This window comes from Molothrus ater, chromosome 3 (assembly GCF_012460135.2).
Source record: "Molothrus ater isolate BHLD 08-10-18 breed brown headed cowbird chromosome 3, BPBGC_Mater_1.1, whole genome shotgun sequence".
Taxonomy (NCBI): Eukaryota; Metazoa; Chordata; class Aves; order Passeriformes; family Icteridae; genus Molothrus; species Molothrus ater.
The window spans coordinates 16,169,609-16,190,260 of record NC_050480.2 but is presented as its reverse complement, the minus strand read 5'-3'; the positions used below and the strand labels follow the sequence as shown (position 1 = coordinate 16,190,260).

Sequence of the window (20,652 nt, the reverse complement as noted above, 5' to 3'; positions counted from 1 at the left end):
AGCACCAGCAGCATCAAAATACTTCTCTTCTAGGCTGAGGTGGCTTTATTTTAAATAAATCCCCTGGCTTTCAGTCCCTATCTACCAACTGTGGGGGGAACTGTTTACCTGTGCAGAGAAGCAAAGGCCAGCTCTTAAACAGGAGACACTGACCTCCTTCTGATCAAGTCCCCTGAATTTGTGGCAAACAGATCCATAGTGTATGGAGCCCCTTGGGAAAATGCAAATGTCAGCAAATCACCTCTTTTAGCGTGGGGCTGCAGGCTCCAGTCCAGTGTCACACCTCCCCTGGCATGCTGGAAAGGTGTAGGTGTGGGTGTGTGGGTGTGTGGTGTGTTGGGCACCCCTCTCCACTGTACAGCGAGAGGTAAGAGCTCGAGACAAAAACAAAAAGAGGGGAAAAAACAGAGGAGAAAAGAAACAATTCTGGATATCCACAAGTTGGCTGATGTGACCCTGTGGCACCTACCAGTGTGCTGGCTGTGACCCAGGACGTGATACTCCAACAAGCTGAAAGAGATGGCTGTCTCCGCTTTCTTTTGGCCTCCCAAGACAGCTGCCTGGTAGGGACCAAATGGCAGGGAAGAAGAATATCTGCCTCACACCTGCTTTCTCCAAACTGCCTGCCACAATGCCACCGTGCCCAGCAGGCTCCCCTGGGAGGCAGTCCCTTCCTGGCCCCCTCTCCATGGAATACCAGGACAGGATAGTTTAGATAGTTTTCTCTTCTTCAAAACATCATTAGGATTGAAAAAAATGAATCTCCTGCTTGCACATTTTGCATAAATACATGGTAAGTTATCAATTGATGTTCAAATAGCTTAATTGAGTTTGAGGGGGGAAAGGTCATTTAATTGGTCTATTGAAATGTTAACAGAAACAGATATGGCAAGGGATAGACTTTAATGGCTGCAGTGTGGCACTGATGTCTGCATTCACTTGCAAAATTGTTAATTAGGGCACTTTGGTAGTTCATTTGCTTTTGTATTGATGTGCTTAGTCCAACGAGAGAAATTGGGTTTGTATATGGTATTTACATGGGGCAACAGAGGTTCACCATACAGTCGGGAATGAGGAAAATACAGCCTAAATCAGAATTGGGTTATGATTTGTGACAGTGTCTTCATTGACATCCTGCTGGTTATGGAAGTCATTTTCTAGTAGCTAGTGTATTTTTGCATGTAATTAAGTTTGATATGTTTGCTTTCTTTTTTTTTAATCATTGTAATTGTGTACTTTAATGATGCTATAAAAATAATTTTTTAAAGTTAGATATACATAGCTTTTTAGGCTAGATAAGAACAAAATGCACAGCAAAACCAGGAATTACATAGCTGTGTTTGGTAAACCCTGGAAGGAGGTGTTATCTCCTTAAATGCATGCCAAAAGGATATATTCAGTTGCAATTCCTGGCCGGCAGTCATCAGAGCCAGTGAAATTACAAAAGCTCTCCTTAGTTGTGCATTAGGTCCATCGAACCTCCCTTACAGAACCTAAACCTTTAAGGTATTGGCATTTTGTCTGTGGGAATGGCAAAATTGCATGGAGTGTCCACTAGCATTTTTAGAGGGTGGTAATTGCAGGGATTAATCCGGGTGCTGTTTCCTAATAGACTTGCTGGATGCAAAGCTTTATATTTGCCTTGGCTGGAAGAAGGCTGTATTGAGTAGAGTTTATAATAATACAATATACCCTAGGTACTCTGTAGAAACAGAGGCTGCAAGAAAAAAAAGGGGAAAAGCAAGTTGCTGTGAATCATCACTTTTACACCTGGGATGCTGTTGTCCTACCAGAACAAGCTGGGAGAGAAGAGGACATTTTGCAGCAAGTTATGTGCTGATTTTAGCAGCTCCTAATGGAAAAAGGCTTTTTGTTCATTTTACATATATTGTACTTTCACATTTGGGTGTAGTTTCTGCCTCAGCCTTCGGGGCTTTGCTCTGTCGTTTTTGACGGGGCATTTATTTAAACTCCAGGCATTCCTGTAGCCAGAGTGGACATCGGCTTCATTCACTCATATGTATTTGGGAAAGTACTTACATGAAGATCACAAATATGCACAGCACAGCTATCTAGTTCTGCAAGTTTAATCCCAGCCCCAGAAAGTTTCATTGTGGCCCTATGCAAATGTATTTACATAGGAATGGGTCTTGGGTCCTTTAAAGAAGGCAACGAAGTTGGAAGACTGAGGCCAACAAATAAATGAAAGTTTCTCTAAATCCATTGGATAATAGAGGCAGTGTTAAGGCTAACCACAGTGTTGAACTAAACAGAGGGATTACTCCTGGGTTTTGCATCAGTTGTTTTCTGCCGGGTGGCCTCACTTGTCAAAAAAAAAAAAAAAAAAAAAAAAAAAAAAGAAGAAAAAAAAAGTTGAACAGACAAACATTCACATGGCACATTGAGAAAAGAAGTATGCTTAATTCCATCAAAGCTCAGAAATCAGTCATTAATTTATTCTAACCTCCAATTGTTGGTCATTTGTGAAACATCTGGCCTTTAATTCATAAGAACCTAAACATAAATACAATGTGGGTTCTCCTGAGGATGGAAGCTGGGTGCAGGGGGTGCCGTGTCAGCCTATGTACATGAGCATGAGTGCACATATGTGTGTGTATTGCAGAGCCTGCAACTGCCACTTCATTTTGGAGACTTGGAAACATATTAAAATGAATCCTTCAGTTAATTTACTCTAAAAATTAGATTATTGTTCATTTGCATCTTGGAAAAGTTCTGCCATTCAAAAGAGTCTCTTCATGGTGGGTTAACAGTAGATATTTTGCAATCTTGCAGCTTGCTAGTCAGAAGTAGTTTCTAATGAAGTTGAAATTTGAGATAGAAAATATATAAAAGCTTTCAGGAAAGACATACCCTATTTTCCATATGGCTAAGTAATTGTTATGATATTTGTTTTAAAGCTGGACTTAGACACTCCTGACTGCCCTCTAATTTGATATGGCTGGTCCCAGCGATTCTTCTGCAGGAAACTTTCGTAGTAGAATGCAGTGAAGGAGATAAATAATTTTGCAGCTATAAGCACATGGCAAAGTATAGAAAATAATTCGGTCGCCCTTACTGTTGTGCAGATAACAGTCTCCACGTTATTTGCCTCTGCTGGGAATTGGAACCCAAGTGAAAAGGTTTAAATATTTAAATGTTTAAATGGAGATTTGAAATAAAGGTAGCATCTGGGAGCTGACAAAATTCTGACTTTTGTTAAGAATTAAACTGCTATTTAATTTGAAGGGTAAGGGTGTTGTTTTTATTTGGGGGGGGGATTATAGTTCCTCACATAGCTCAAACATAGCAATATCTCCTGTGATGAGATTTCTTGTATTACACACAAGTGAAATGAGAGGCATAGAGTGAAATTAGATTATAAAAATGATAGAAAAATTTAGATTTGTCAATCCACATGGGAATCTCAGAGCTTTCTGTTTTCAGGCAGTTACCCTGTACTTTGTTTTTGTTTGTTTTTTAAAGACCTCTTTGGCCTGACCATTTGCTTTTATTGCTCAGCAGAGGCTGCCTGCAGCTCTGAGGCTGTTTTGACAGTAGAGATAATGATGCTGTCCAAATGCATAAAAAAAGAAAGAATTTTGAAGGTTTTCTATAAAGCAGCTCTTTCCCTCAATATTTTTCCTTTCCCCCTTGCTAAGTAAAGATATCTTGAGTCTGCACTCCATTGTGAAATTTACTGTATTCCAAACCTAGATCCATTGAATCTCCTTCCAAGCTGGGTTTTATTCTTTCGTACTAAAAGGATATCTGTGATTTGGCAGCGTGGCACACATTATATTAAAAGAAAAAACATATGATGGGTAAATTAGGGGTGACTTGATGTATTTTTAGCCTTGTCCCTGCCACAGCTTGGCTGGAGTTTGGTGCTGTGGATGGGAAGCATGTGGGAACCCATGGGCACTCACATGTTGCACGGTGCGTGCACGAGCACGTGTGTATGCCCGACCCACCAACACAATACGTAAAAGTCACGTTTCAACTTTGTTAAAGCACTCATTTCCAAGGCACTGATGTCCAAAGTATTGGTAGGAGAGTGAAGATGAGAGGAGAAAAAAAAATCTCTTTAAACAGCTTGTGAAATGTAATGTTTGAAACGGTTCTTTGAGAACGTGCAGATTATGGCTTGTGTAGTGACTCTTCCCAGCTCTCTGGGAAATGAGCTGTTGACATTCTTTTGGGTCATCATCCGAGATAGGAGGGCAACCACAAGGATTTAGCAGATAAATTCATCCAAAAAGACCTTTATCCATTTCATTGCAACTTGGAAACGTTCATGTCGAATAGCAGCATTAATGTAGCCCTTTTAGCCCTTCAAAGTGAGCCTTATGTTTAAAAAAAAAAAAATGACCAGAGTAATAACTTCTATAGTCTTCTAAGAGGTAATTCATTATTTACATAATTCTGGAGCATAAACCCATCTTTCCTTCAAGAGGCTCTGAAATAGAATTGAGACTGTTATACAGAGTCTCTTTTGAATTCTAATCAACTGGATCTGTCTCAAATTCATTTCTAGTTTATTGTAAACAGTGGAATTTAAATTAATTTCTTCTTATCTTGTCTTTTGAAGAAAACTAGGAGCATGTTTAAAAGGTTTTTATTTTTAAATACAGCTCAGACTTTATTTTGGGGGGCTTTGGGGTTTTTTTAACTTTATAAACCAGGTGTCGGGCAGGATGGGCTTTGACAGCCAGATGACAATTACGCATTAGCATAGGTGATTATGAAATAAATAGGGCAAAAAAATTACTTTTTTTTTTTTTACTTGAACTCAAATGATACTATATAGGCTGAATGTGAGACAAGGTTCCCACAATGCACTGTGAAAACCTAGGCTAACAACCACCCTGCTGCGTTGAAAACCCCAAAAAAAGACAAAAGCACAATGAAATAGAAAGCTTACCACCGGTAGCTTTCAAAACGACAAACTAGGCAAACTATACATCTCCACCACTCCAATTTTGTCAGAATGCTAATGAGCTTGCTCTGATCTTTACTCGGCTTCCCGTGTTTTCTACATCTTCAAGGACCACATGGCGCTAGCAAAATAAAGACAACTAAATGAGAATTTCGAATGCTTTTTGTGTTGGGACCTGGTGCCTTTCAGTTGACGCACTCGTTGAATATTCTCAACTTAAAAGCGTACAACAGGGGGCTGGGTATGAACTTTTTAGCAGGGCGAAATTTGTACAAAAGTAAATGAGTGTGATGAGGAAAATATGAGAAAAATTTCTGATTAATTTCCGCTCTATAATATCAATGACACCTCCAGCCCCTCTCATACTCTTCTAACAAGAGATGCTGATAAAAGATGAATGATTCCGTGTTGTTCACAGTGAATGTTTAGTGGTTTTTTAATAGCAGCATTCTACATAAAAGACACCAGGAAGTACTCCGCATTAGCAGTTGAGATCACTAGTTAATAGGATGATGTCTTTTAGCTTTTGTCACAAGATTATTAGAAAGGATGGGTTTCTGTTCTCATCCCGACATACTTTAGAGTGCTTGTTGAGCACAAGTGCTAAAATATAGGTTTCTTGGTATTGTTTCACATGCAAAGTAAAAGCCCATTAAATGCACCACCTTTTACTTTTTTTTTACCAGGTGATTTTTGTCATTGATCTCTTATTTGCCCCCTTTAGCTGTATTAATCACTTGGAGTGGTCTGCTTCTCAATGGGGGCTTGATGATGTATATGTGTATAGATTCGCTATCAAAAAATAAATCCCTTATATGCTCTGCCCCTTCACAACCCTGATTATCGAGCTGTATTTACCAGCCTGTATTATACCATCTTGAATGCTCCTTACTGGAGTCGCCCAGTCTGCAAGAGAAATCCGCGCTAGAGTAGGGAGGGGTGAGCTAGGAGGAGGCATCCTATTCCCTAAGCCAAATTTCATCTTTCAGAAACAATTGAATTCACAATTCTCTTTGGGATTCCCAAAAGCAAATGCAGATTTGTATTTACCAGTGTCAGGGCTTAGGGAGGAAAATGATGAATGCTCAGTTTTGCCTGAGAGATGAATTTAAAAATTGGTTTTGTTACCTCTTCAAGCTTGCAAACAGACAGTAAGAAAAATATCTGTGCATGTACATAAGGAGAAAAAATTAAAATCATGGTCTTTTCATATATTTCATATCTTGCCTAAATGAGGGAGAAGGAATCCGTAATACTCTAAGTTTTATAGCAGTTTTTTGGCCTTGCTTTCCTGCACTACTGTTGTGCTTGGGTCAGCATGATTAATCTCAGGTGAGCCAAGAACTTGCCAAACCACGAGACAGTAATGAGTTGACCAACCATGTTATGAAAGACAAACGTGCACATCCCAAAGTAGAGCAAAGATAGGTATAACAACAGACTTCCTGTCAAGATAGAAAATGTAAAAATATCACTGTAAGCAACATTTTTGATGCTTATCTTTTTACATTTAGCATAAGTGAGTGAAAGCATTTCAAAGAAATTGTAGATACGTGAATGCTACATATGTGATACTGGTTTGGGTCCCTGCTAGTGGTGGTTTGTGAACCTTCTCTATTGGAAGTACCTAACAGCTAGGAGGCTGGAAGGATATTATTGATAGCAGTTCGTTTTGGGTGGAAGGAAAGGTTTTTGGCACAAGCAAAAGATTCTTACTCTAACATGATAACAGTTTACAAAACTATGCCTTGGTAGTTACTGCTTGTTTTGAAAGCAAAGGGATATTCTATAGCATTTGTTGCAATGTGTCTCTCTCCATTGTGTAGAAACGTGAACTTGCTGCCAGGGTTGTGGTAATGGGAGCTTTGACAGCTACCAAAACCCCGGGTGAAAGAAGTGCAATGACACCATGATGGAGGTCTCATTCACAATATGGTAACTGTGCCTCTCTGTTGCATCCAAGTGTGACTTGGGTGACCTGGGGCCTGCAGAGCTCTGTGGAGATGCCTGCAAAGACACACAGTGCAAAGTCATTCATGAGAGTTTGTTAATGCAAATAAACTGGCACACCAGTGAGCTGATTTTCTGACAGGACTCTTCAGGGCCCAGATCATAACACATACACAAATTTCTGCCCAAGTATGCAATTTATAGTTGCCAGAATCATGTGTTTTATAAGCAATTGAGAACATCTTGAGTTCTTGAGGTTTATCAACCTCTCCCCAATTTCCCTTCTGTCATGTTGCCTCCACAATCTCTTATTGGCAAACTCATTCCAAAATCCATCGGTCTCTTTCCATTAACAGTTCCTGTAAAACAGATTTGCCTTTGGTGAAGGAAGACCATCTGGCTATACTTTTCCAATTACCCACTGTTTCTACAGCTGAGAAGCTTCCACAAAACAAACCTCAGAGTTTGTCTCTAATTTGCCCCATCTCTTCAGTCTTAGGTCTGTGCATTGGTAGGCAAAAGTTCACAGGAGGTGGCCTTTCCAAGACCAAACATGGGCAATGTGCGTGTTCAGCCTTCCCAGGCCAAATTCATCAAATCCTTAAAGTGGCTCAGCAGCAGCAGTGACCATATTTGTTTTTTCTCCAAGTAACACAGAATCCCATTGGCTGGAGGGACTGAGTGATAAGTCAACCTCCTCTCCATGCACTTCCCTGGCTTTTGTAGCCTCATCATTGCCTTCAAAGAACCTGTCAACAGGTTGAAGCCAGCTTGGAGAAGAGAGTCCAAGTAGAGCACTGCCCGCATAGCAGGAGACTACTCTGGGAGAGCCCTAGGCACTATGAATAGGCTTGCAAGCCTTCCAAAAGTCTTACAAGACCCAGCAGACACTTGCTTCTTTTAACTGATTTCCATCTTTCTTTGTGGTGTAGCAGTATAAATGCTCTTTCATGTGGCAGGCATAGTGTTTGGCTTTGTGCCTGGAGTTAGCTTTCTCTACAATCAGTGTCTGCTGCAAAGCGAAGGCGAGGAGAACGGCCCCTTGGTCACCCTGAGGCTCCTGGCCCACAGTGCTACTGCAGTCTGCAGAGACCACTGTTGTTTTTTTCTTGGGTTTCTCCCATTTACCACCAAAAACACCTTCTCTGTCGAAACTGGAAGCTGTGGGGCCTTGGGACACTTCAGCCTAGCTGAACTCACCCAGTTAGCCCTAGGAAGGCTTGGATCCCAGAAGTACAAACCTGCCAACTCCCACTAAGAGTACACATTTTCATTAACACAGATACAAGGTCACATTCATTGCCATCATCATCTCACTTCAGGCAGTTACTTGGGTTAAATTCAACCCTGTCCATCAAAGTAGCTTTATAATGTCCACTACCCTTTTCCAGCTCCAGGAGAATATGTTCTGAAGGAAGTAAGGCAACATATGGTAAAAATGGAATAATATGCTACCTAGCAGAGCACACTCCAATGACTTTAGGTAAATGGGCTCTCACTTCAGTATCTTACCCACCTATCACTTGCCACATAAACTGGTAGTAAACTGTTCTAAGGAGAGGTTACGAGCTGTACAGAAATTACTATCTCCAATGACAAAACATCCAACTCTACTTGTAAATCTGCACGTGAAATAATTCATCTGCCATACCATCATCCCTCTCTTGCTGGATTTCCAATCATACTCTACCTTTTTTTTTATAGATTCAAAAGTTTGAGTGTATCAGTTCATAGTGCATGTTTTCCTGTGCTGAAATTTCTTATGAAATTGTGCTTTGTGAGAAAATTTGGGTGCATAGAGTACCAGAGGGTGATAAAGCACAAGTGTTGGTTTCACTCAGTGCTAGGATTCCCTACAGGCACTTGTCCTTAAGGCATCACTTTCTTACAGGAATCTCCAGGTGTTTCAGTGCACTCTCACCTCTTGTTGCCTGAATTTTGGGGCACAAAGTTTCTTGGTCTGGATTGATGGTCCCATACTAAAAATATATTCATAATCTTTATCCAGTCCAGGCATTCTCTTCTGGTTGGTTTTCTGTATTTTCTACTGGCCTCTGTGTTGACTCGTCATGTAGAGAAAATCAGTGGTCTTGCAGGTTTTATCTTCCACAATTTGTCTTTTCATGGAAGTTTCAGTCCTGTGATCATTTTAGGCTGCCCAGATTGTAGGCCACAAATGTTTGTCTTCCTTTGAGTCAGTCCCACTGCAGGTAAATAAATCCCTGCACGTGCCGAGATGTAGTCAGAACCCCACCCTTCTGTTTACACAGCTCTCAAAATTGTAAATAGCCTCTCTGATTTTTTTATGTTTCAGAAACCAAAGAAATTATAAATCTTCTGCTTGATATTAAACTAATTTGATGTGTGCTTGTGATAAATGCATTTCCTTGGTGGCAGCTCCATTTCTTTAGGGTTACAGTATTTTGGGGGCTGAAATAGTCAGACAATGCACTGCAATGTAGCTCTGCCTGGCAGATTCTTGGCAGTTGATTCCTACCTTTATGAGACTCCATTGTGTGGACATCAATGTCTCCTTCTCAACTGCTCTCAGACAGCAAGTTACTGGCCATGAATTTGCCTTTCTAATGTTCCTAGGCATTTTCCCATCCAGCTCAGACTCAAAAACTTGTACTAGACTTTTATCTGGTAGCTACCACTTCTGCAGTGTCATCTAAACAACAGTTCCACCTGCTTATCTGTTGCTGGCTCTTCGTGTTCATTTTCAGTGGTTTTTAATAACTGAGGAGGTCCTCGTGCTCTCAAAGGAGGAAATATTCTGGGAGAAAGCTGGGCATGGTAATCTCAAATGGGAGGCCTAAAGCTCAAGGTGGAGCAGCCCACCCACTCATGCCTGTGGGGTGTCTGTTGCAGGTTCTGTTTTGACACCGATTACTTGGAAAAAATATTTTATCCAAAATTGTGAGGTTTTCCACCAAAGGTAGCCCTCTGAAAGCAAAGGAGGGTGATTTTTCAAAAAAAATATGTCTCTTTTGGGATGCCAGAATTTCACTCAGTGAAAAATTGTTGACCACTCATCATATAAAAATTTTCACTGTAGCTTTCAGTTGTGTGAGAGGCATTTTGCAGTAGGTCTCATGTAATTCTCCTTTACAAAAAATATCTGTTGTAAATATAGGCTTTTCTGCTTAAGTGTTTGTTGAATTCAGTAACTCACATTAAAAACAAGAGCTCGTCTGTGCATAAGCTGTTCACAGTGAGCAAGATGAGAAGACTATTAAAATCAGTGGGAAGTCTGCTGCTTGCTTGGAAGTGTTTGAGACCTTCCACCAGCCTTTGTTAGCAATGTGAGGTTGGTCAGCAAAAACAGCCAGCGCTGTTTCTCGTCCCTTCCCGTGTTCCCTTTCAGTAAAACTGTAATGGCCACAGCAGATCAGCCCCACAGTCTGGTCCAGAACACTCCACTGTAGAGGGACAGGTGTGGCTTGAACTCAGGCTGGGGCAAGAATCAGTGCAGGGGCCTGTCACAGGCTAGCCTGGCCCCAGGGAACATTTAATTTAACCTCTAAAAATTAAAGGTTAGCTTGTGTCCTAAAGCAGGAGGATCCAGTTCCTACCTCCCATGGTTTTTTGTTTGTTTATTTGACTATTTATTGCTGCAGCTTTGCCTTTCCATATTCAACATCCAGCCTGGTTTTAATTCTTGCTGAGCTCTTAGTTTCAACATTGCCTCGTGGCAACGAGTTCTACCGGTAAATGATGAGGCTTTGAGGAAAGATCATTCTTTTTATCGGTTTTAAACACACCACCTTCAATTTCAGTGAATTTCCCCAGGTTCTTATGAGACAAGATGAGACACATCCTAGAACTATTCTTTATTTGCCATTCATGTTCTCCTTCAGGTAAACAAGCCAATCTGTCCACTTGCTCCTAATACAGAAACTTGTAAAAACTCGTCCCTATGATTGGGCGAATGCAATTTTTTTTTTTTAAGCAGACAAATAAAGACAGTGGGGTATGTTTTCAAAAGACCTTCCTGTTAAATTTGTGGAATTCACTGGCATTTGAACAGCTCTCAGTAGTCACCAAGCTTCTGTCTACTACAAAATAGCCCAGAAAGAGGAGCAGAGCAAAGTCGGCCAGTTTTTGTTGTTATTTGCCCCGCTCCAGTTCCCATGCACTGGCATTCTCCTGCTGGCCTCTTCACCCAAGTGTGTTGAGTGAAGAAAGCTTCTTCTATTCTATTTTAAAACTGTGTGTAAACATCAGCAAATGGATGAAGAATGGGCTCTGTCTTAAGTAGGTTGTTTTTCATGTAGTTCTGTTGAGGTAAATGGGGAGACATGGGAAGGGTTCTGTGTTTAACCATGACACCATGGCACACACACTACACACAGTGCAAATAAAATTTAAAAACGATTACTGCTTAAGACAGCATACAGAGTGATTTCTGTAAACCTGTTATTTCTTGCCAGACTGAATGGGCTGGTTTGGGATGCTGATGTAAACCCTTTATTATTTATCCTCTACAGGTTGTAATTCATTTTTGCACAACAGCTAAATACATTTACATTTAAGGAGTTTTTAAAAAATATTAATCTATTGTCTTATCTTGACAGATTTATGATGGTATAAAGTGTAGAGGAGTTACTGTATTCATACATTTATACTGTAAACTAATCTTGTCCCTGCATGTTGTTGCTTTTTCTTCCTTTTAAGTGGTATTCTCAGTGTTTTGTAGCACTTTCTTCTCTGTTTTCTTAGCAATATACAGGTTTACTATGTTAATCCATATTGGGTTTATCTAATGCCTAGCTGCCCAAATGGCTTAAAAATAATGGGTCTAATGGTACCTAGATACACTGGTAGCTGGCTGAGTTTGAAAGTACTTTCAGCAGGAAAGGAAAAAAAAATTGTTCTTTCAAATTGATTCAGAAAAGACATTTTTCAAGATGCTTTTTATTTAAATAATTTAAGATATCATTAGCTTACAGTGTAAACAAAAATCCATTTGTAAATCCAGAAGAATATGAAGGAGGATGTGTTTGTAAAAGACTGCCAGGAAGCTGTACAACATTAAAATAAGCTAGTTGCTTATATTGTTCTCAGAAAATGGTAATGTGTTTGTTACTGTGCTTCTTGAGTATTGTAGAAGAAAATTGACTCAAGTTTATTTCATATAACAATCAGAAATATGTGTGATGAGCCACAGGAGAAGGGAAAGGGATTTGGGGTTGTGGTTTGTTTGTTTTGTTTTTTTTTTTTTTTTCTTGGCTATCATTAAAATTCTCACTATTAGTACTTTGGCTATCACTAAAATTTGTTCCAGTAAGGGACAAAATTACCAAACTTTATGCTGCATCCTCTATTAAATTCTGAGCAGGAGCTATTACAGCTTGGAATCACAACTCAGAAGCCAGTAGGAGCTTCTCATATCTGAGGGCAGAATTTAATGTCTTGTGCTATTTGAGGCTTGGTGTTGGGCTCATTCCTAATCATTGAGGAGGGTTCTGGTAGATGTCAAGTGAAGAGAAGAATAGAGCACGCATCCTTCACCACTCAAGCCAGACAATGAAATTAGAAAATGGCACTGGGAGTTGATGTGAGAGAATTCCCTTGGATTCCTAGAGGAAGAATAAAACAAGAATGAATTAATTAAAAAAAAAAAAAAAAAAAAAAGAAAAGTGGGGGGGAGGAGGCAGAAAGGAAGAGGGGAAAAAGAAAATAAATGAGAGAAACCCTGCCAGAAGCCTCCTCAGGTTAAAGTCCAACATTAAAAACTGTATTGACTTTTCACATAAAGGCGTGTGTGCTCACTGTTTCATCTGAGTTTCTGGTGCTGCATTTTTCAAATCTCTTACCAAGCAGTTTGCATGCATATGATGTTTGCAGCACTACCCGCTCTTATTTGAAGACTGTTTTCAGGAGTCATTATTGAACTATAGGATAAAAAGGTATAAGCATAATTACGTGTTAAAGAGAATAAATATGTTCTGCTAGATAGTTAACCAGATGAGGTTAAACAAGATAAGATGAATTCTGGTCTTTTTAGAAAACTGGCAGTCTTCATTTTAAGCTACAATGTAAAGTGCTTTATCCTGAGATTAGGTATTGTGGCAGAAGCTAAAACTGCCTTTTTCCCCTAACCGTGCCAGAATACAACCTCCTTTTCTTTCTGCGCTAACAAGACTGCTTTACCACCACAGCCCACTCTAAGTAATTAAATCAATCCTTTGTACTTACCGTATTCTCCTCTAGTGACGGTACTAGATCTGATTATATGCTTCATGCATATTCAAAGTACAGCACTGACAGCTCTTTAATGAGCTCTTACTTAATCAGTACGAACAATGTTCATCTTGTTCTTTTTTTCCTCATACATTAGAGCTAGGAACAGTTGGGGAAAAAATGAAACATCCAGCATTCATTTGAAAAATATATTGTACTTTGAAAAGTGTCTAAGCTGGAGAAGTTGCATTCTGCCCTTTAAAAGTCTGATGGACAAATTGGATTACTAGTATTGGATTAAATAACAAATGGTTAGAGGAGAAATGAGAAAAGCTCGCTGTGATCACAGGCTTTAATATTTTTTGTTACTTATAAAGCTGAAGGGGTCTTTAACCAGTTATTAAAGTCAGGATTAATTTGTAATGGTCCAACTTACTAGCTTTAAAAGGGTTTTGTTGTTGTTTATCAAAAACAATAGTGTAATGCATGTATTATGGAAAAAATTTAAGTTTAAGATCTGTGGGCCATTTATAGATTTTCAGCATCTTGTACTGGCTTAGATAAGGGGTTTGCATGTGTGGGATCGATTTGTTCTCCAGCATGGGTTTTTTGCTTCATTTAAATAATCTGTACAGTTTGTTGGGGTTTTTTTCCCCACGAACAACACAGATACTTTCCCAATTTAAATTTTCAAGCATTTGTAGCAAGTCAATTAAATACTAGTTTTACACTTGGAAAGTGGAAACAACAACCACCCCAGCAGCAGCTTGAGTTTTACAGAGTGAAACCATGTTGAAGAAAGGCTTTTTCTAAATTTTTTATTTAGAAATTGTAAATGTGAGTTTAGCTTGCAGTATTGCTGCAGTAAGAACACTCAGTTTTTCTTTGTTGAAAGTGTTTCATGTGCATCCTTTCACCAAGTAAAAAAAAATGAAGTAATGCTCTAATGCTAGTGTATTTGTCGAAGAGTTATTTAAATTTCTTATATATGGGAGTTCATCTTTATTTTGCTTGCCTGGGAAGAATTTGTTTCAGCTGTGTGCACAAGAATTTAAAAGCTGACAGTCAACAAATAAAATATCAGCATCGACTACTATTAATATTGCACACATGTGTCATTTCACTGATCAAAAAGGCCTTCGCCGGGGTAAAATTGGCCTTTTTCCAAATTGCAAGCTTTTTCTCAGCTTTTTCTTTTTTGCTCTTTCTTCTTTTGTTGCTGCCCAGGGATTTGTGCCTATCGCAGCCGATATCACATGACCGGTGTCAGGGCATCACATGGTTCCAAAGCGAATACAAAAACAGATTTAAAATTCTGTAAAAACAATCAAGACTTTGTTAATTCACTTCTAAACCAGCCCATTCTATGGATATTGCATGTGCTTTGGTGTCAGCACGGATGTATTAAAATACGCACCTGTGCAGATCTGGCACGACAGCTCCAAGCTTTACCCAGGTCTTTTCTCATTATATGTTGCAACTAACTGTGTTTAGGAGGAATGCATTAATAGAAAGAAGATTATATCTGAAGTCTGTGTTCTTAACCTGAAAGTGCATGGTACAAAAGTCAACAAAGTCAGATCCACCATTGAGCCAAACACTTTGGAGACATTTATCTCTCCCATTTCTTTTTCAAGGCTTGCAAAATTAAATGCAGCAAGGGCTTGTATTTATAATCATTGAGCCAGACATCCCAGTCCACCCCAAAATGAACAAATTTATTGAAACGTTACTGTAGCCACAGATATCTGGTTGTGAGAACTTTGCCACATTGCTAGTAAAAAATCTTATGCAGTACAGAATAGACTGATCATTTTGCAAGGAAAAAAAAAAAAGCAAAAAAAATCCCCTTCTTCTTGACCTCTTCCCTGAATAAGTTTCAAGTACTTGGTGCATTTCAACAAAAGGCTGGTAATACTGATTATTATCTACTTCCAAAAGCAGACCCTGTTAGATGGAGCAGTACAGCAGCAAGTCCTTTGATCTGTTACTTACCAGCAAAGTGTACTGAACTGCTGAATATTGTTGTAAATACCATGGTGTGATATTTTATGCACAAAACCCAAAGTGGAGATATTGGGGGAGAGCATTTCTACATGTCAGATTTCTTCTTTCATTTCTCCATTGCCCCAGGAGCTGGGCCCTGCTGCTTTTGTTTGGGAAAGCATCGTGGGTCCATCCATGCTTTGGGATGCTTCACCCTTCCTGTCCCACTGCTAGGAAATTGTGGCCCTAAAAGCACCATTCCTGGAAATTTCATTGACCAGGCACTTCCCAGGCAGACAAGTGGGTATGGGTGGATGTCTCCTATCAGAAAGGAGAGCGTGCCAAATGTAACCTTTTCTTACTGTGTGGGTCCACCAGTTCCACCCCAAGCTGACCCACTTCCCTGTTCATCCTCTTTTCCTGTCGTTGTGTGGATGCCTTGTTGCCATGGCAGAGGGAATCAAAGAGTTTGGAGAAGGCTGGAAAACTTCCCTTGCAGGCAGGAGGCTCACCCCTGGTGAGGGTGAGATTCTCCATGTAGGTCTGGGCTTGCACGCTGTTGTGGCATTGGGGTGTGAACATGCACGTGGTGAGCATCTGGAACACTCCCATCCACAAACTGAATGCTTTGGTTTAGGGCAAAACAATGTTTTTTCTGGTGTCTTTCCAGATACAGGTGCTAGAAAAAGCTTCTCTGCCACTAGGGATCCTATGGTTTAAGTTAACAAGGTAGCATCTCCAAGTGTGCAGCACTTTGCATGAGAGATTTCAAACCCCTTTACAAACACCAAAGAATTAGCTTTTAGCACCCTTGCAGGATCAGGACAGGTGGTTATTCACATATTGCACACAAGGTGCTTAAACTCAGACATCTACCCACACTGTCCCAATGAAGCACTATCAAAGCTGGGAAACAAACTCACATGACCATGCTCCTGCTCCTTTGCCTTTATTCCAAGTTTATTCCTTGATTCATTTTAACCCTATGAAGTGTGTGAGTTTCATAATTCAATGAGGAGCATATAGCCTTTGCTCTTCACCTCAGCATGAGGGATGAGAATGGCAGGTTTCCATTCTCAGAAGCACAGCCTCCACAAAGGACTTTCTTCATGTCCCTGAGCTCAGAGAGGGTGGAATTTGGCTGAACAGCCCTGCTACAAGAAAAGCACAGTCAGGAACCTTCTGGACACTCATCTGCCTTTTGCTCATGTTGCAGAGGTGGTGACACAGAGTCTTAGAGAGTCTGGTAGGGTTTAGCGCTGCCTGCAGGTAGGCTATGAAGAGTCCCGATCCTGATCCTGCCTGGGATGGGTGGGGGCTAGGGAAAGGGGTGCTAGCCCATGCATACACACAGGGGACCCTTGGGTACCTGGATCCCAGGATTATTTGTATTTGTGCAGATGCTCCCTTTGGTTGCATGTTGAAAAGAGGAGCAGCTCTTTCCAGCTCATCTGGAAGAGTGGCCATGAGCACAGAAGCTGAGCAGGTGCCCACACCTTAGCCAAGAGTTCAAGATTAGCATCTCTTCTGCAGCTACTTTGATCCCTGCCACATCATCCTGGCTGTGCTGGGTTTGCATGGGTGGAGTGGATCTTGCCTACAGGGGTTGTTTTTGTGTTTGGTGATGACCAGACATCTTATAGCAGTAAGGGTCATTCACTGGAAGCATTGCAATTGTACAGTTCATTTGTGAGAATTTAAAATACACAGTCCTTTTAAAAGGCATTTATTTAGGGCCAGCATGATAAAGAACACTACAATGTATCCTGGAGGATGGCTGCTTTCAAAGATTTATTTATAAACCAGGCAGGACTTGGCAGTCATGTGATATTTTTACCATTTGAGAATATGCATTGTCATGCTCAGTGATACTGGCAAATGATACTCCAAAACCTGAAATGAAAATATGTACCTCAATTTGTGAAATGCCACAGAAGTAATGAAATTCTCTTGATTGCAGGAAGAAACACAGAAGAAGAAGAAGCTATGATGCAGGAGTGGTTCATGCTGGTTAATAAGAAGAATGCCTTAATAAGACGAATGAACCAGCTTTCTCTTCTGTAAGTATAGATGAACATATGTATTTACAAAAGGATGATTTACTCTTCAGATAAAAGCAAAACATTTTTTACTCTCTTCCCACTAGGCTTCAAAAAAAAAACCCTCAAAAGTGAGTAGTGTGGATGTGTTACACATTGAGTAACTTGTTTTTCTCATATTTCAGACTTGAAAATGAGAAGCATGCAATGACACAAGATTAGCCAGAGCTGTGAAAAAATAAATTAAAGAAATACTAAGCACTGTTACATTTTCAAAAGCCCAACAGCAGAATAAAACTGCATTTTAGAAATGCACAGATAGATTTGGATTGTGCCTCAGATGAGACAGGTGAAGTCTATTCAGAGAGAAGAGCCAAATTTGAGTCACTACCTGCTTTATAGAAAATCCTCAGTCCCATCTCTGCTGAAGAGATGTCAGTAAATCAGTCACAGTGCAGTGATACCACTGATAGTGCAAAGTAAGGACAAATGAACCTTTTCTCACTGGCAGTGTTGAGGAAGGGAGAAGGTGCAGCTCGTTTGTAGAGGCATCCTGCCCCGAGTGCTTCTCTTCCAGTTCTTTCACTTTGATATTTCTTTCCATAATGCCACCTAGTGTAGCTGCCTGCATACTTCCCTGGGAAGAGCCTCTGCTCACCTATCTCCTGCTGGGTCTGAACTTGACAGAGGATTTTACCTGCAAAATATTAAGCTTTCTAATCCCTTGTCTAATTTTTATTGTTGGTTAGGGCAGAATATATACAAAATAATACTTCCAGTGTCATGTTACCTTGGTGAATAGGTTGATGCTGGAATTTGCTCATTAGATCTAGGGGAATATTTTATACTTTGGACATTCCAGAACAGCTGTTCCAGAGATGAATATGAAATAATTGCATCCTGTAGCGCAGTGGAGTTAAACTGACAGAATTAAAGCCGACCTTATGTGAAATGAAAAGGCCCTGTTACTGAATAGGCCACCTCATGCCAGATTTTAAGTTTGTGTATCATTTGTTTGAAGTAGCTTAAAGTTAAAGAGAAAAGTCAGTTGTGAGTCCTAAAATCAATGTAAGTTAAAGGTGCTTTTAAGTGTTTAATGATTTAGTAATTAACATATTGATGAACATTTGCAACTTGCCTAGGGAAAAAGAACATGACCTAGAAAGGCGCTACGAGCTGCTGAACCGGGAGCTGAGAGCAATGCTGGCTATTGAAGGTAAGAGCAGTGCTGGGGCAAGGGGGGAAAGCTCTCACTGCCAGACAGGTTTGGCACCTGGGAGTGCCAAACATGGAGGCTCCTCTGAAGCCCAGTGGTAATGCTGATATTTGCATCACTCCAAGTGATAGCACATGGCAAGTGTGCTGAGGCTGCAATCCCAGTATTAAGTTTTCTTCAGGATTAAAAAAAAAAAAAAAACAAAAAAACGAGATACGGGACAAGGAAGTATGGTCTTGTTGCAATAAACTTTGAAAACAACGTGATGAGGAGGTAGAGCATGTGTCTGGGGTTTACAGGTTTTTGTTACAGTAGTGCTCTCTTGGTTTTCCTGCGGCATCGTGCTGCTTTTGGTGCCACAGAAAAAGGAAGGGGTGACCCACAGAAGAGGGCCTCTTCCTTTTAATGTTTCAGACCTGTTCTACAACAGTAACTCACTTGGGGAAAAAACTCTCATTGGTTTTGGTGGTAAAACACTAAGTTTGTCAAGTAAATATTTCATCAGGAGCACCAGCAGGATTAGTGCGATCCTTTGCACAGAGTTTCTCCCTTCCCTGTGACTCTTCCCAGTTTAGTCACCTCACCTGAATGGAGGTAACACTCAGGGGAAGATTGACACAGGATAAATGAAACAATTGCACCCCTTCCATAGGGCTTTCCAGTGAATGGTACAATAATCCTTGGGATGATTCATAATAAAAAATAAACATCCAGATAGCTTAAACCATTGCTTGCATTATTTTCTTATTTAAATATCTTAAGTGTTTTCTAATGCTGCACCACTTATACCTCTCAGTCACAAATGCTGCCTTACAGTTCAAAGATGTTTGCTTTAAAGTTAATCCTTTGGGCTCTGTAAAATGGACCTTTTGTCTAATCAATGCAAATTGATTTTGCTATTCTGTATTGACCTCTCAACCCTTTGACTGTCCATGGTAATTTCTTTCTTCACCTGATAAGGTACCTGATCCATAATAAATCAATTCTAATTAGTTTGGAGACTTCACTGGGAGCATAAGTTTGTTGGAAAAAAGCAGCAGGTTTCAGGTAGCTTTTTCCTATCTCTCCATCTGTAGTTATATTTTTTGCATAAGGCTGTCTTCACTATATTCCTGGATAATCCTGGGTCATAAATATATACATTGCTTTCTGCAGAGACAGGTCAGATTTGGAATACAATTCGGAATTGTGCTGATGAAATATTTAAAATGTAAAATAATCTAAAACTAGAGAGCAGCTAAGAGATCCTGGATTTACACCTAAACTTTCGATGTTTAATTGCCTCATCTATGTGTACTGCCTTGGAACGTCCTAGCAGCAGCCTTTGAATGTCTAGCAGCTTCTGCCATTTACACATTGTCTGGAACAAAAATGGTTTTTTAATTTCTTTTTGTAAATTCAGAGAGGTATGCCCAAACTCCAGAGAAGATTTTTTTCTTTCTCTCTCTTGTTTTTTCTCTTTTTTTTTCTTTTTTTTTTTTTTTAATATGCTACTGGTGGTATGGTAAACAGAGGTTTAGGAAGCAAACATAAGTGCTGGAGAAATTTGGTTATTTTGGGGGATTTTTTTATTTATGCAACAAAGTCCTCATTTAGCATTTTAGCTCTCAATAAGATTATTGGTCTTCTAGAACTTTTAACAGTTACGTGCTTTTACCCAAAAACCATATTAAAGGAGAGACTCTTCCAGGATTTAAACACCTGTGAAAACTCAAAATATGCATTCGTGACAATCTCTCCTCTCGATGGATGCATCGGTGTTTTCTGTATTCAGAAGATGCAAAGATGCAGTTTTTGGGAAGCCCTGCTAAAACCACACCATTTCCAGTGTGATTTCTCTGGAGAAGCAGGGGCTGCCCGGACAGCCCAGCACTGTCGGCCCCGAGGCCATTTAGCCGATTGCTAATGAGTGCGTGGGCTCCCTGAAAGGGTTGAAAAGGCAGATCTCACTTTTACCCGCACCACTTCCAAAACCGAAGTATATGGGCAGGAAAAAAAATACATATATGTATACACACACACACACACACACACACACACACACACGTATATGTGACAGAATGGGAGCGGTTTGTTTGTCCAAAAGAAAGGCAGAACACACCAACCCAAACTGGAACTTAAAAAAGAAAAAGTCTTTGAAAGGTGGTAATTACTGTTTTGGTAAATTGCTCTAACTCTTCCACGCGTGACTATGCTGTTTAAAAATCTGTCAACCAATTTACTTAGCTGGTTGATGACAGGGGAAAAAGGGAGAGAGAAGAGCTCTGCGGAAGGTGGGAGCCTGCTGATAGAGGCAGATAAAGGCGGTTCTGCCGTGCCCGTGGCTGGGGCAGCGCTGC

At 40.1% G+C, this 20,652-nt stretch overlaps 1 protein-coding gene across 12 annotated transcripts in view; it reads left to right on the top strand.

The window, feature by feature from the left end:
- The window catches only part of EHBP1 (EH domain binding protein 1), a 205,539-nt gene that overhangs the window by 179,412 nt on the left and 5,475 nt on the right, over window positions 1-20,652 (top strand). For all 12 annotated transcript variants that reach the window (XM_036380064.2, XM_036380063.2, XM_036380060.2 and 9 more), the window contains 2 exons: window positions 17,019-17,118; window positions 18,240-18,313. In XM_036380064.2, the coding sequence (XP_036235957.1) occupies window positions 17,019-17,118; window positions 18,240-18,313 (174 nt within the window). The remainder of the gene's footprint in view (window positions 1-17,018; window positions 17,119-18,239; window positions 18,314-20,652) is intronic.